At 36.3% G+C, this 16,943-nt stretch overlaps 1 protein-coding gene across 1 annotated transcript in view; it reads right to left on the bottom strand.

The window, feature by feature from the left end:
* Window positions 1-16,943, bottom strand: part of CCDC132 (coiled-coil domain containing 132) — a 74,598-nt gene that overhangs the window by 49,399 nt on the left and 8,256 nt on the right. The window contains exons 3-11 of the mRNA XM_010001590.1: window positions 15,211-15,333; window positions 14,833-14,904; window positions 13,052-13,105; window positions 9,744-9,814; window positions 9,205-9,322; window positions 9,072-9,107; window positions 6,511-6,593; window positions 3,008-3,050; window positions 2-50 (exon numbers count right to left, since the gene is read on the bottom strand). Coding sequence (XP_009999892.1) covers window positions 2-50; window positions 3,008-3,050; window positions 6,511-6,593; window positions 9,072-9,107; window positions 9,205-9,322; window positions 9,744-9,814; window positions 13,052-13,105; window positions 14,833-14,904; window positions 15,211-15,333 — 649 coding nt within the window. The remainder of the gene's footprint in view (window position 1; window positions 51-3,007; window positions 3,051-6,510; window positions 6,594-9,071; window positions 9,108-9,204; window positions 9,323-9,743; window positions 9,815-13,051; window positions 13,106-14,832; window positions 14,905-15,210; window positions 15,334-16,943) is intronic.

The raw sequence follows: 16,943 nt of genomic DNA, 5'->3' as shown, positions 1-16,943 counted from the left end.
CTGATATCAAAATTCTTGCATATTTTGGAGAGTGCTACATCCAATTGTTCCTATATAAATGAAGGGGAAAAAATGTGATAAATACTTAATAAAAACAGGCCAAGTAATACATTATTTAAACAACAACAAGTGAGGAAAAGCAATCTAATACTTATGCTTGTACAAAGCTGTGCATTACTGGACTATTTTGAGGTGCTCAAATGTTACGTCCTGCAGCACCTCCATCTGAAATTCCTGTCAACCAAACAGTTCCACCTTTTCCAAGAACAAGCATGGTAAAAAGTACACTAACTCACTGAAGTAAAATTCCAAGTGATGCTTACTTCGAGAAGGTCTAGCACCACAATATGGGAGAGCTGGGATTTTGAACTTGGGCTGCTCCCACTCCTAAGAAAAACCCAGATCTGGGGAAAAAAAATTAAAATGCTCCATGGGTGTCTGAGCCCAAGCAATTCAACTCTAGACTTTTTAACCCTCTGACAACTGCCATCTATTTAAATAGAATTAACACTGTTGCACTTAAAAGTTCATTGTGAGGTAATTTATGGAGTATTATATCAGCACAATGAGCAGTACCATAGGAGAAGATTACACACACAAAATTACTAGTTCTGCCAGGAGAGCTATCTGAGCATACTGAACAGCTTTGCAATAAATGAAGTTAATCTATTATGTGCACTGAATGAAAAAAAAAAACAAACACTAAAATAGGATCATATACTTAATGACTAACTAATAAGGTTTCTGAGAAATAGACCATGTAGTTTAATAACATAATTCTCACTTAGATGTTGTAATACATTCTGACACGCACAACCTAACTCAAGTTATTATTTTCAACCAACAATGCAAGAAAACAGGAATCAATAACAGATGTTAACACACGCACACGCAGGTAGCAGATACTTTCTCTCCTTGCTAGTTACTAAATCTATTGCAATTCTTATTATTTAAGAACCTTGCAATGTAGCCTTGCTCTTCCAAATAGAAACTGAAGATGCATCTTTAGTTCCTTTGTACTTTTACTTACTTAGCTAGAAAATTTTCATTAATTACTTCATTAGCCACAAAATATTTATGGGTTTCAATCCTAGAACTTTGGTGGGGGGGTTTTGGTTGCTCTTGGGTTTGGTGGTGTGTGTTTCATTTTATCTCCAAATAAAAGAGTAGAATACAATCAAATACTGCATTTTTTCCTGAGCAAAATGGTAAAAGAACAAGTAACCTAAAGACTCAGAACTTCTTTAAAGCGTTACTCAGCAATTTGAATTTCAGCCATATAGTGATTTTATATTTTCCTTCTCCAATTTAATGTAGGACAGCTGTACAGAGAAGCAGAGATATCAAACTGCCTTTGAACTCAAGCTCTTAAACACAGAGCACATTCATTTCAACTACATTTTTCAATTATTCCTTTCTCTACAGCCACTTTACATTTTATTTCTAACATAGTATAAAAGGTCACTGCGAAAACCTAAATTACAAAAAGAAAAACAACAAAAATATAAAACATAAAAAATAGAATGGACATAAGCAGAGGCATTCAACTATTGATAAGACTCATTATTAAAATGTTAATTAGCAGAATATGATTTTGTATGAACTAGAGCATGTATTTCATAGAACACCCTACAAATCCCAGGCTGACTTACATTCTCCCATACATATGGACATAATTCTAGCAAAAAACAAGATACTTTCACAGGATGGAAATTAGATGCTCCCATAAATTCACAAATAATAAACAAAAATCTTGAATATGATTATTTGTCTAACTTCAAATTTCTATCACCAACCAACATGGCATATTTTACCAGATTTTAGTACTAGCAGAATTTGCATTGCAAAGCTGTCACTGGAAGGAAGATGCGTGTCTCCTTTTAGGCACCTTCAATGTTTGCTCACAAGGAATAAATGGCACATAAAGGAAAGCAACAGGAATGGAAGGCAAGTGATATTACAAAAAAAAGATGAGTTTAATGGCTGGCCTATATGATAGTGAGAAGAAAACAGTCATTTCATTAGGTCTTTTGAAACAGCCATGCTTTGAATAGATCATGTATCAGTGAAAGAGCAAAAGAACAAAGAAAAGCTTTGCAAGAAAGCAAACGTAGAAGGGCATAAATGAAGGAAACTTATTAAAGTTCTAATTGTACAGGGAATTTAATAATAAGATATGATAATACATGCACCAATCTGGCTTTCTAAAGAGCACATGACCAGAGGCATACAAAGCTTCTGGGGGAGCTAATTCAGTTTCCTGCTATGCTCTGCCAAGTGTATGCATTACATGCACTACATATGTATTATACATATCTACATTACTAGACTTCTTAGAAAAAGCTTGCCAACTTCCAGCTGAAAATTACATAGTAATGGAGTTAAAAGGACTCCTATTGCTCTTTTTTTTTTTTTTTGCCATCACTTTCCAGCAACACACTATTTTTTACTCATTTGCTTTTGCAATACTATCTACCAACTTAAACTTTCACCTGTCTTAGTGGCATCTTTTCCAGCTATTCAAGTCTTACTTCGAATGGCTGAGCACTGGTTCCATCCAGCAGTTACCAGTTTGCTCACCTCTGAAATTTCCAGCGAAATTGTCATAGTAGCTTATATGAACCCATTGGCATACTGCTAGTTTACTTTTCACTGCTATGAAGGAGTAGTCCAAAAGATTCCTAGCAGCTCACGGACTGAAAACCACCATGCATCTTCACCACTCAGGGAGCACACCTTTGCACCAGTACTTTAAATGTTATGTGCCTATTTTATTTGACTGCTTTACCATTTACAGTGGGCACATACGTTTTATCACGTGCTACAGAGCATTTAAGTTGACTGCAGCACAAAAGGCTACATGAATAGCAATGACTATAGCATTCTAAAGACGGTATTTGAAAGAAACATGCATGTTCTGTAATTGCTAATAACATTGCATTAGAAAGCTCTAATATCTAGAGCTTAAATACTGACTTACAGGAAACATCAATATATTCGATCTTACCTCTATTTGTTCCAAGGTGTCTTGCAGTTTTGAATTCAACTCACTGTTAATGGAAAAAAAATGTTTAAATCAAACTACCGATTATATTAACATTCCTCTCCAAGTTCCTTGTTTCCAAAAAACACGCCTGCCTGCTACCACACCACAACAGTAACTTATCATGAATCATTAACCTGCTGTTAATGTGTCAGACTGGCATCACCACACTACTGTTACTACTGAAAGGCACTTGCTGCAAGCATTTGCAGTACTCCTAATAATTCAGATTAAAATGTCTGTGGCAGCAGGGCATTAAACTAGGTTTACAATGCAACAGCGTTAAGAGCCCAGACAAGACCCCAGCCTGCTAGGATGTAGCCAATCATTCAAAGGCATTCCCAACTGCCAAGAAACAAATGCTCTAAATGTTCTGATTTGGCACACTGGTCTAAAGCAGAACATAACCAGAAAGGTAAGGACTATCAGGTCCTTGCAAACCATGGTATAGTAATTTTTACTTGTTGCACAGGAACCCCTAACAGAAACACTGGAGGAAAAAAATAATTTAAATTTACACAACTCTTCAGAAATTTTTTTTCATTTCTCTGAGCTATATTAGGCAATTACAAAAATAGTTACCATAAGAGAAACTAGGACAAAGAAAGACACAACTGCTCCTTTCCAACAATCAGCTTTAAAAATTTCAGAACACCAGCCAGAAAATATGACAACTATGTTCAGTTTGGAAGGACTGAAGAAACTAAGAAAAAGGCAGGATATTCTCTTCAGCATGGAGAGCACAGAGTTTTCATGGGATAATCACCGTACTTGATTTTAGACAACTTAATTCTATACTCTGAATCTTCTAAGGGAACTATATTAACTATTAAAAGATAGATTCTTGCTTCCCTACCTTATTCTCTCAGCTTAAATGATAGGCCCATAATCCCATCATGCTAACGTTTATGAGCATTTCCTGTAACTCAGTTCTTTTAGGTAGCAAGAATATATTAGAACCTGAGTACAAAACTTGCTATGCACTGAATCACTCCTTTTCTCACCTTTAGAACCAGGTACAGAAGTAACCAGAGTAGCCAGAGTCATCCTATTACCCGATACTATGTTTTCCTACAGGTTTTTCAAGGGAGTCTAATCAGAACTTATCAGCAAGTAGAAGGCAAAAGACATTCATTTATATTTTTAAACAAAAATTAATCACATAATGCAAGTCTTCCCTAGGAAGAAGAGAATGGAGAACAAATATAATAGAGTGTTATTTCAAACAAGGATGAGCAGCCACTCTTAAAACCAAAGAAGTCAGCAGGGAAGCTGAAGTGTTCGTCTCTTCAGATTATGTATACCCCAAATTAAATCAATTACATGCTTCAGAGAAAGGTTTAAATCCCTTTCTGTTTCAGAGCTACATCTAATTCATACCACCATCTAGCAAGAAAAATGTGAAGAATGGTTCTTGTCATATGGACAGCATCAAAGGGATTCTGTGAAAATTTCATAGTACAATACAGAGGTGATGCCTCATATAAGCACTTTAAAAATGCTAGCATGTCTTTTTTCTTGACTAGCTCTTTTTCACTGCAGTCTTAAATAGAAACACAAAATATTCATTTGGTTCCTTTAGCCCAACCCCCTGCTAGTGAGACATTATTCTATACAATACCTATTCTCTCAGACTTCTGCAAGTAAAACAGTACAGAGAGACTGAAATGTATGTGCTGAGTCTAGGATTTACAGCTTAAGTGCCCTTCTGCTTTCACAATGCAAACAAGAACAAGCTCAAAAAAAATATCTCTCAGAGTAAAGAAGCACTGCTGATTTTTTTCTGCCATGCTTTCAGTAAACTGCCTTCTTGGGTGCATGGATATCCTTTTGAGTGCAACAACAAATTAAATCCTCATAGCTATTTGTCAGGTAACTTGTCAGCATGCTATCACATTTAAAACAGTATTACTTTTGCAGTTAAATATTCTAAATGGCAAAGCTGTGAACTGTTAAAGTTCCAAATTTTGCTTTACTGGACATAGTACAGCTATGAAACTCCAGTAAAAGCTTGAAGTGATTCAACATTAAACAGAAACCTTCATGTCATTTGCACAGAACAGAATTTAAGACAAATAAACTGTGATTTAACCTAAATCTCAAAACAGCAAGGTTTTACAGATGAGCACCGCAAGACCCTTAAGAAATCAAGCTGCCTTTTCAAGCTGAATAAATGCTGCTAACTTCTCTAAAAGAAAGGAGATACGCAGAATAAATCAGAGCATCTGAAAGAGCAATAAATACCAAGGAGAGCTTACTGAACAGTACAGATGAGACACAGGTATGGAAGACTGAAAGACCCATCTCTCTGCAGAAGGTAGTCAAGCAGAGCAAAAGTTGTTCAGGAGTAATCTTGCTTATCAACAACTACATTGTCAAGGACTAAGAGAAATCACCATAATTTTTCCTCATTCAAATAAATAAAGAATAGTTTTTATCACTACTACATAAGGAAGGCATTCAAACTGTTTATATAGGCAAATATTGCCTGTATTCCACACAAGTTTTATGGAATTAAAAAGAAAGCAAAAAGCAGCCTTGAATCTGACATCAGAATGGAAAGGGGTTTATTTCCAGATTCAATTTCTACCTTCATCCACTTTTCGGTGCGTCTTCAGATCCTGAAACAACTATACCTCAAAAGCAGATCCTGAACTGAAATTGCGGATTATGGCTAATTACTAAGAAGTTGCAAGGAAGAGAACAGAGCACGTTTTCACAAATTTTGGCCCTTCTAAGCCAGAGATTATGCGACAGGAGATCAAACAATGGCAGAATTTTACCCACTAATTTAAAATTCTAATTAAAATTATCAAAAAATAAAATCTAATTATCTTCTTCATGCATGAAACATTACAATTCACTTCATTTTACTCCTTTATTGTCATACCTATTATGACTTTGAACTTAATGTTTACCCAATTATTATTTTTTTGTCTTTCTAAAAGCAATGGAAACATCAAGTCTTCCTAAGGTAGGAACTGCAGATATTCAGATTAGTTCCGGTTCTGAAAGCAATTTCTCCATGACAGCATGAAGCTCTGGACTTGCTAATTTCATTGCCAAGAATCAGGGTGAGTTATCCTACACAAGCCAACTTGCTGAATGTAAATTAACTTCTGGGGAAAAAAATTGCTTATTGAAAAATTAGCTCAGGTTGTAGCACAGTTACAATTCAAGTCTTAGTTGAAACCTGTCAACATACTACAATGGTTACAAAACAATGACACAGTCGAAATATAGATTATATAGTGTTATGATTGTGAAAACTGGTTAGTAGTGGTATGAGAAGGGCTGAAACTACTGAGGATGCTTTTGCTTTTATAAGTGCCTAATTTTTACTTTTCTAAGCAGAAAATTAAATTTCAACCAAAGCCACTTTAGAGAATGAGAATTAATGATCAATGTTTCATACCATTTACAAATAAAATCATACAGAATCTGAAATCTGCACAGTATCACCTTACCTGATACAACTGTAGTGTTTGAAAGTGCTGGCAGCTTTCTGGCATTCCAAGCACAGCTGAATAGCCCCTGGATAGTCCTCTTCCTTAGGACAGAATACAACGGAAACAATTTGGCTTTTGAATCAAACACTACAACACTCACTTTTGCTTACAAGCTTATGTATAAACACTCAGAACAAAATATTTTGCCTCTCAGGTCTATATAGTAGTTAAAGGAAATGTGTGCGGGTCTATTGCAGAAGTTAATGCACAAGCAGCTTAGAACTGGAAACAGCATCTTAGCAACATCTGAAAACACTATGTATTACATTACCTTATAGAAATTACTCTCTGTTTTGTTTCCTTATGCATTCATACAAAACTTATCAGGAAGTTTTTATTACAAAACAACTAACAGCTTCCCAGTTAACCTTCAAACCTTCGTTAATACTGTATGATTAACTCATAAGCAAGAAAAGACGTAAGTTCAGGCACCTGCAGGCTGTTGCCACAGTCTACAAAACATTAAAAAAAAAGGGAGACACTCCAAAATTATTCCCAAATAAGCACCAGTTAATTGGACACGTTCTATAGCTAATTAGAAATTAATTTAAAGACAAACGGCTCACACAAAGCCCCAGGACAAAAAGAATATACTTTAGGGGGAAAAAAAAAAAAGGAAATACTGTCCTCTAATTTATAAGAAGAATAACCAGTAAGTACACAAATCAATCAGGAAGTACACAAAGAAGCCAGGACAAAACCAAAACAAAAACATACACACAAAAATGTAAAACCCCAAGATCTTGCCAACAGAAAATGGACAGTGTCTTAGGTATAACTCCTATTGTAGTATCGTATTACATGTGAGACCAGAAAGGCTCTTGGGAGGAATAAAAACCCTCTTTAAAAGCTAAAAGCTTCCTTTTTTTGTCCTAGTTACATTAGTTATATGACATGATTCAGAGAGCTCAAATGCAAAGCTGTTACTGGAAGATCACAGTCATTGATTGAAAAGTAAAAACATAAGGACAATTTATATTAGGCTATTACCATAAAGGAGTTTCTGAAATGAAATTTATTTTAACAAGAGCATTCTAATGCAGATCAAGATTAGCTAAAAACACAAAAGAAACCCCACACGTTGTCCATTAGAAGAAAACATGACATTGGTCTAAAATGATTGCTCCATTTAGAGCTCTTTGCATCTTTCTCCATTGGAAACCTGGTACTTGCTCCATTAAGTCTAACAGAACTCAAATGAGAAAGCCTTACCAATATAGTCCAGATGCAGCTCACCCCTGTAAGTTATTATAGCTTTGTGTCTGTTCGTTTTTTAATTGAGAACCCTTATCTAAATGTTCCTCTATGAATGGTTACTAATAGCTCTCATGCATATTCCAAGCTACTAACTTCTTCTTGGCCAATATCTGAGATACTTTATTGGGAATTGACATTGAGCACAGCTCTAAAACTGCACTTAGCCAGAGAGGGCACCTTTAAAAATCCCTGGCAAATTATGATAATCACACATTAGGATCTGTATGTGAATGCAACACCCAGATCTCTGTTTCTACACAACTCCCCCCACCAGTAAATGGGGAAGAGCTGATTTTCTGTGCAACAAAATACAGCACAGAAAATAAAAGCAAATCACTGTACAGGGCTTACTAAGCAGAAGGCCATATTTATGCAGCCTGTAAATTACTACATTCTTGCTCGGTGAAGAGTAAGAAAATGTGCTAAGACATGGTGTATTACCCAAGATGGAATTAAACTCAAAGAATCTAAAGAGTTATAATTATTAAGACTCAAATTTCCAATTTTAATAATTAGGGATTATCATTATGGTGTCCCATCCAGTATTAGTTGTAAATACTTGGCAAATCAGCAAGTCAAGGTTGTTACATTACTATTAAAATACAGTTGTCAATAAAACCTGAAACTCTTTCGTATAATTAATCACAGTAAGACAAGATCTTATTTTTGCTCTGTGTGGAGCCTACTGCATTTTCATGTAATATACATTCTGTATGCATAGAATTTTCAGTGTCATGGCCTGCATGTAGCAATTTTTTCTAAAGCTGACTAATAAAAAGGCAACCCAACGAATAAGGACAGTGGCTACTCCACTTACAATTAAATTCCTAAGTAGGGAGCCCCTATCTAAATTTATACCATAATATATCAGTAGAAGTACATTATCCAGGCACACTGTATCACTAATCAACTAAATCTTACCTTTTTTCTTCCAAATATCAAGTGAAGGCCAGGTAAAAAGCTTAAGTCGAGGGTAGGGAGGGGAGTAGCACTTCACAGCACTCTTACTGAGCTAAGTCAAGCTTCAGTGTCCATTTCTAAAGGCAGAATTGGGTCTTTGACAGAAAATACTCCCCCCTCTGGCACAGGACCCATCTAATTTGATTTGACCCACAACATTTAAAAAAACAATCAAAAGGTAATTTATACACACAGACACATAAAGCCTGTTTGCAAGAGGAAGGAAAGAGGACAAAATTAAGATGATTGACAGAAGTGCATTCAGAATTGCTTCAAATTGTAACAGTCTGGCAGAGACTTACCTCCAACATCTCACTCAAACGCACATCAGTTCTTTGCTAAAAAAAAACCAAAAGAACAAAAACAAAAAACAGTGATAACTACACAGAAATGAAGAAAACTATTTTGCCATTGAACAAAATCAACAGTACCTACCAGTGTTTTTATTGTTCTCAGAGATTTCAGCAGTCCAATAAGCAACTGTCGTTTCCTTTGATTTGCAAGAAGCCCCAAACTAGTTTGTGTGAAGCCTTCCTTTGCTACATTCAGGTGTCTGCAAAAGTTAAAAATTCACATAATCCTGACCAAATATAAAGTAAAACTTATTTTGAATAAATTCTAACAAGTCCGTCAGAATATGTGCTAGAAAACAAGATAGTCAGCATTCTTAGGGAAACCCAGAAGTTGAGATTATACCAACAGACTACTAGAATGGTACGTTTTCCCTTCTGCAGAACTTGTATGTGGATCAATGGTGTAGCTCAAAAGATTCTTCTTTTAAAGACAACTCGCAATTGGAAAAGTAAGGGCTGCAAGAGAGAAAGCAGTTCATATTTGTTTCAGTATATTTAACTACTATTGCTAACTCTATTCAGCACAGACGTAGCATCACCAAGGCAATTTCCTGGGTTTACAGATTTCTTCTTACATACTTTTTCCCGCTTTCAATCTCTGCCACTATTTAAGCAAGATACCTTCTTCCATTTGTGCAGATAACAGCTGCTAGCTGAAGGCCAGTCTGCAATGATGTAACACGTTCAAGTTCCTACAGAAAGACAACAGGTTAAATAAAATACAAAGTCCTGCTACACACCAGCAAAGACCAGTGATTAGTAGGTTTCTCTTGAGATGTTTTAATGACTTTGTAGAGCTACTACACATATTTGTTTCATCATTTTATATATGCTAAACATTAGAATGTAATATTAAAATATACTATATTTTAAAATGCAATTCTCTTTTGAAGAAAGATATTGGAAATCGATTTTCATTGCAGCAGGACCCTCTACATTGATATACTGTACATGCAGCCTAAGAATCTCTATGCCATTAATGTACCACGGCAGAATAATCAAAGCTTCAGGGATAGAAGCATAAGGATTCGTTTCCATCAATACACCAGAGAGCAGCAAAACAAAACAAAAATAATGTTTCACAAAGCATTTTCTAGTTTAGAAGCACTTGTGTTCTACAGATTTAACAGACGTCACTTCATAATGAACATTAATTGTATCTTGTTGAATTTCAGCTGAAAACTCTTCAGCACAGGTGAACTGAATTTAGCTTAATTGTGACTTCCTGAAGTGCCTACCACAGTCTCAAAACCTTAAAAAAAAAAAAAGTACCTATTATGATTTCTTTTGTTAGGAACAGCACTGCACAAAAGTGAATGCTTTCTACAAACTGAAGAAAAAAAATAAATTCATACTTGTTTTTTTCAATACTGCTCAGCATTTTAAAACATATCAAGTGCTTCCATGAGAAGAAGGGAGACTTACTTTGAAAACTACTCTAATTCTAAAGACACAAAAAGCAGGAACAAGTTTAAAGTTTAGTTCAGTTTAAGATCAGCTCCTGGTCAGTTTCCAAAGATACAAGTAATTCTGACAAACTACTGAGCATCATCCTTTACCAACAACAGTTCCTCCATTAAGTTATCAACATTCCTTTTGGAAAATGACAGCTTAGTTGCCAATACGCATAATATCTTAAGAAGCCAAATTAAAGGATTACTTTCCTCAGTACCTACTTCTCACTAATAACATTCTTTGTAAATGTCAGTGCTATTCCAAAGGCTATTGGTCCATTTTTCATGAGGAAACACATACAATAAGGAGCAACTCCATTCCAGTCTTGCCTCTTGCAAAAATTCTGCAAAACACCTTTGAATGTGGGAGAGGCACAGAGAGTTCAGCCTAATGGGCCCTAAAGACAGAATCTTCTGTTGAGCATTTAGGGTTGAACACATTTTTCTCTTCTCAAAGACAATCTTCTACCCATTGTTTGTTCCTAAAGCACACCTTTCCTTCTAAGGAGAAGGAAAAATAATAAATCCTTTGTCTTGTGTCTGTGTCATGTCTCCCTCTCTGCCCATAGTAATGTCTCTTAGACCACTACTTCATACTAGAAATGGGCTATAAACCAATGACTTACTCACACATTCCTTTGCACAGTGGCAACATGTTGAAGAGACAGAGTCAACTGATTTTTTGCTATTCTAATGACCTATTATTGTAGTAAGACACTGAACTGGAGATGCCATTACAAAGTACCTGCAGCACATCAGCAGTGGAAAGGTGAGTTCTATGATGCCCACCAGAAATCTCTGGCAAGTAAGTGTACTGATAAGAATAACTCTGTGCAAGCCTGGGCCCATAAGTAACACTTAAGGATTATTGACTTAATCAGCAAATATGCATTTGAGATTCCTACTGGCATGATGGATATTTAACTGGCTCTTTGGAACTTCTTGGTATAAAACACACGGACCTCACTAAGATTTCACTGGGATAAGAATATTAACATTTCACAGCAAAATGCAAGAAACACACTCTCCACAGCACTACTACGCATTGAAAGGGGGTTTTCAAAGAGAAGCTGCTGGATTCAGAAAAAGAAGCACTCACTCAACATTATCAATTCTGAACATTCACAACAGCAAAATTATACCAGAAGGAATTGATACTGTACAGTTACTCTTTCTGCCCACCTCCACACCACCTTATGAAGACTCCACCACTGTAGCACTTACCCAGCCTCCTTCTGCAATAGCCTACCATACAAATTTTCTAACTAAAGCTGAAATAATATTACCTCTTCAGGTTTTTTTCTTCCACCAGCCATTGCAGGAGACAACACAAGCAATGTTCACCCCTCCATTTTCCCTTAAACAGCAGCACTCCTCTTTCTACCCAGCAAAGTGCCAGGGCAGATGGGACACTCACAAGGTCACTAAGGCTGGATTTATGGGCCATGAACACAAGCAAGCAGAAGAGGCAGTTGTGCCCTCTGGATGAAAAAAAGAAAGTAATTCCACCTTCATGACAACTACAGCAAGTTAACAGCCAGGAGGTCCAAACCCTCGCCTGCAGCAACAGTGTATCAGCTGAGATGCAGGAGGCACCTCCACCACCAAATGCAGCCATCATTGCCCTCCCACACTCCCTCCAGCTTCTTGACCAAAATGAGAGTTGCATAATCACAGGTATGACTATGCTTACACAAAGTACCATACACACACAGAATTATCCACCACAGGATAATTCTCAGACTACTTTGATAACAACCTCAAGTTTTCAATTTGCATAATTCTCACTGTCATTTCCTGGAAAGATCAAGTAAAATCAGGCAGAGCTGATTGAACGCTAAGGGCATTAATTAAAATGAATAAGTAGAAAAAACCCCACACATTTTATTTCGACAACCATTATAATAGCTGTTCCAATTATGTTTTGGGAACAAGAAGACAAGCCATGCCAATATTCTACTGCAAGCAGCTAAAAGCAGGTTTGCTTTGTTTTGCTCTCAAGAGATTATTGACATGTTGATGCTCTATTTCCAGCTCGGTCTTCTCTGAGATGCTTTTGTCTCGTGACTTCCTGAGATTAGTGGCAGGTTTCTGGTTTAGTGCTCTTAAGGTCATTGCTGTTTTCTCTTATGGAAAAAGATCTGAAACTGTTCCTAAACAGAAATACTAGAGGACCTCCTGTTCAAGTCCATTGCAGGTAATAGTCAAGCCTGTGAATTTCTGTTCTCAGAAATCCTTCTTAGAATAATCATATGCTGAAGCCTTTATAAACCCAAGGGCCTCTAGCGCAGTATTCCCATGGCTCTTCTCACTGTACAGATACAGGTTTAGCATACACATGCAGCTAGTTCCAACCAGGCACCAGAATCTCTACTAACAAATTACTAGATTTAACCCCCAATGAAACAAGAGTAGCATTATAGCCACATATAACAGAGTGGTTTACTCTTAAGTAGTGACTGTTAGTTGACTTACCTGAACATATGCAGGCTGTTTTTCAAGAATCAAGTCTGCAACTTTCTTAGATACCTTAGAAAAAGAGTATTATATGTGATACCCAGCAATCTTGATTAAGTAGGCCATCCCTATGCTGAAATTCTATGAGTTTGTGATACTGTATCATTTAGTTATGCACTTTTCAAATTTATTAATAAATATGCCATAACAAGGTAAAAAAATGCTAAAAAATTACAATTGGCTTTTCTTAGAAGCAAAATAAGGTAAACATTTACAGTTCCACCTAGGAATTACTAGACATTTTTTAATTAATCCTTTACATCTCTGCTTGTTAAAGAACATACTAGAATAGAAAACAGAAATTCTATAGGACACTACAACTGTTTACATTCTGCTTACATTACTGCTAGCGTACAAACTTTGGTTAACCATCTACTATGGAGATCTAAGAAAGCCATAAGGATATCTGCCTTTCAGAATGATACTGTGTCAAAATGAATACTCACTCTGTGCACATTATACCCTTTTTTAGCACACAGAACATGCGTATTTTCAAATTTTCTCCATTGTTCTGAACTACTCAGTGGAAGGTTACTGAGAGCTGCTCTCTGAACTGAACCAAAAAATGGGCATTGCTTCCTTGATCAGTCTCTTGTGTGCAACCATAATTCTCAAAAACAAAAAAATTCAACAGTAACAGTCAGGGAGAAGTGGAAGATCAGAGCCCTATCACCTAGAATTCACACCTGCTTGAGTGCTTTGTGTTATAGAAATTTAGAAGATGGAATGATCTCTAAACCATTATCTAAATTAATATATCAGCTATAGATATGGACACTGACGTGTTTGACACAACACAAAAAACCACTACCCACTTTCAACATCTTTCCTTAGACCTCTTGTTGGGAAACATGGAATATTAATTTCCTCAACTTCTCACTAATACTTTACAAAATTTCATCTGCTTCTTCTGGAAAACCAATCTTAGGTAGAAGAAATTTCTTTTCTATGTATAGTTAATGAACCTATGTTCTCTTTCTGTACATTTGATTCATTTAGATACAGGAATTAAGATTATTATTACTTTACTTGCACATATTCTCCAAATGCCAGTTAATACATTCATTTCCTAAATCATATAATTCATCTTTAAAAGAGCAATGAAACAATACTTAATGTATTAATAGAAAATAAAATAGCTTTAGATGTAACAAGTACATTTCAGAAGCCGCTACTCCAATTTCCCCTCATAAATTATAGTTATTACTCTTTGTTACATTTCACTTGTTTTATTACATCATAACTCTGTACCACTATTCACTAGACACCTCTGTGGACAATTAATAAATTGGCAAATGAAAAATACAAGAAAATAGCAACTCTAAGGAAAGAGCATTTAAAAATATTAAACATAAATTAAATTTTAAAAAAGAAAAATATGTTATGTTTTGCACTGCTAGAAATCCCTCGAAAAAGATGCTACTGCAATATTCAGTGCTGTGCTGAACATTACTTTTCTTCAACATACATGGAAAAGCTGAAGATTCAGAAAATCAGGTTTTTAAAGAAACAGCACATTTCCTCTTTGTTACAATGCTTATCACTAAGATTTACTCTCATGATTTAATGTTTATATGATTTACTGATACAATTTTCTACTATAAAAGCACACAACATGATAATAATGCTTAATATCTAATGTGTTTTTAAAATCTAAACTTTTTTGGTTACACTTCTGGCTACACTTGCAGACAAAACAATAAATTGCCTGAGGGTACAGAGGAAGCAAGTTTACTTACAGCAGCTTGCTGTTGCTTTAATTTGTCTGTGTACTCTTCAAGTTCTTGAAGACTAAGTACTGGAGGAAGCCTCTGCATGTAAACAACAAAATTCAGTAAGAATGGATAATAATTTTTTTCCCCAACTATTTTGGATTTTTCACAGTAGTTTAAATTACAAAGTGTCCATTAGCACAACTGACACTAATTCTACCACATAAAAAAAAGGACTTCATACCAATACTATATGCTAGAAGCTCCACACAACCACAAGATGAAGCAGGAGGGTACAGCTTTGCATTATTGCAAGATACAAGAAAAAAAAAATTAAAAGGAGCTCATTGAAACAAGCATTCTTTTTCTTATATTACTGTACTTTATTTTAAGAAGACAATTTACCTCTAACTCATACTTCACAATATCAAAAGAGTCACTGGAAAAATAAACTTCTTCAATGCTGTCAATTACTTCTTGCTGAGCTTGAGGATCAGTTGGTTCTTCACGTAGTTCTCTGAGTTCCTCCTTCACAAAACAAAAAAGACTTCCCATGATGTAATATAATATCCTAACAAGAACAATGTTTTACCAAAACAAACATTTTTCAAAAGCCATTTGCGACGTTAGTACAAGAAGCAATGGCAAAGAACAGAAAGATCAGTACTTGGCTTGTTCTTCCCATCACAAACAGCAAGATATTTAAGACTTTTCAAAGAATACAGTGCAGACAGACTTCAGTGTTGCAGATCTGTTAAAACACTGCTTCATCAATACATTTATGGCACAAGGGCACATTGAGTTAGTAGTTTTTTTCCCCCTGAAGTTCAGATAGTCTCATATTAAATTAACAATAAATGGCCAGGCCAGTTCTCCAGAAGAAAAATAATTTTTTTTTAAAAAAAAAAAGAACACAAAAAAAAATCTGCAACTTTTAAACCAGAATAATCATCTTCGTAAAGATAAAGTAGACAATGTCACTACAAAAGCATAGCTTTTCAATTCAGAAATTGAATTTCAATTCAATTTCAATATTAAAGTGATTCAGAAATCACTTTCATAAAAGCCATGCTATTAAACACTTGAATTTTTTTAAAGGCAAAAAGAATAATACATCTGCCTTCTTTGTACAAAACAGATTTCAGATTTTTCTCTAACTAGCAGGGTTATCTAAGTATAGATGCAATGTTACCTTTCTGAAAGCTAATATTCAAGAGGTAAGCATCCCCTTCCTTGCTGTCACAATCCCCTCTGGAACTTGAACAACCCAGCTGCATCCACTGATGGCAACAAATCAAGGACTGAGCCTGAGTCTCCTCTTCCCCTCCTACACTGGATGTTTAAACTTCTTAGGTCTCTCCTGAAAGCTGTTCTCACCAAAGGAACAAAATTCCTTCATCAGACTGAAAAGGGGAAAGTGCCAGGATATTCTTTCACCAAAAATCAACATAAAACAGAGCAAACTGCTCCATATTGAGATTCAATCTCAGTGATGCAAACCAGTGGACCAAGGACTTCCTTATGGAGAGGGTGATTAGACATTGGAATGGTCTTCCTATCCCTGGATGCATTCAAGGAAAGGCTGGATGTGGCACTTAGTGCCACGGTCTAGCTGATGTGGTGGTGTTGGCGACAGGCTGGACTTGATGATCTTAAGGGTCCTTCCCAGCCTTGGTGATTCTGTGTGCAAGCGCAAAGATCCCAAGCCCACCAACAACCACTTGCTGCAGCTGGACAAGGTGCTGCTAGTTTCATCACCAAGAGCTCAAGATCTTTTTCACCAGCTAGAGGCATCAGATTTTAGATTAATTGAACAGACAACCCCCAGCTTGCAGATTCTGCACGTCAACTGAAATACGGCATACACGTCACGGGAATAAAGTAGTATGTTAAATACAAAGCCAGGTGTTTCTGTACACAGAGGCAGCCAAGGGGTCATGAGTGAAAAGTACGGACAAGCACCAGAAAGAGTCGCTGCTCCCCTAAAATAACTGACAAAATATTCACCAGGATCTTGTGTTGCTGAGCGGCGCGACCCCCTGAGCGACAGGAGCGGGACACCGGAGTCCCAGAGGCTCCGCCCGGCCCGGCAGGCCCCGCCCCGGAGGCCCCGCAGGCCCGCAGGCCCCGCAGGCCCC

Source organism: Chaetura pelagica, unplaced genomic scaffold, assembly GCF_000747805.2.
Source record: "Chaetura pelagica isolate M959 unplaced genomic scaffold, ChaPel_1.0 scaffold127, whole genome shotgun sequence".
NCBI classification, from domain to species: Eukaryota; Metazoa; Chordata; class Aves; order Apodiformes; family Apodidae; genus Chaetura; species Chaetura pelagica.
This window is presented reverse-complemented; position numbering and strand designations above follow the sequence as displayed.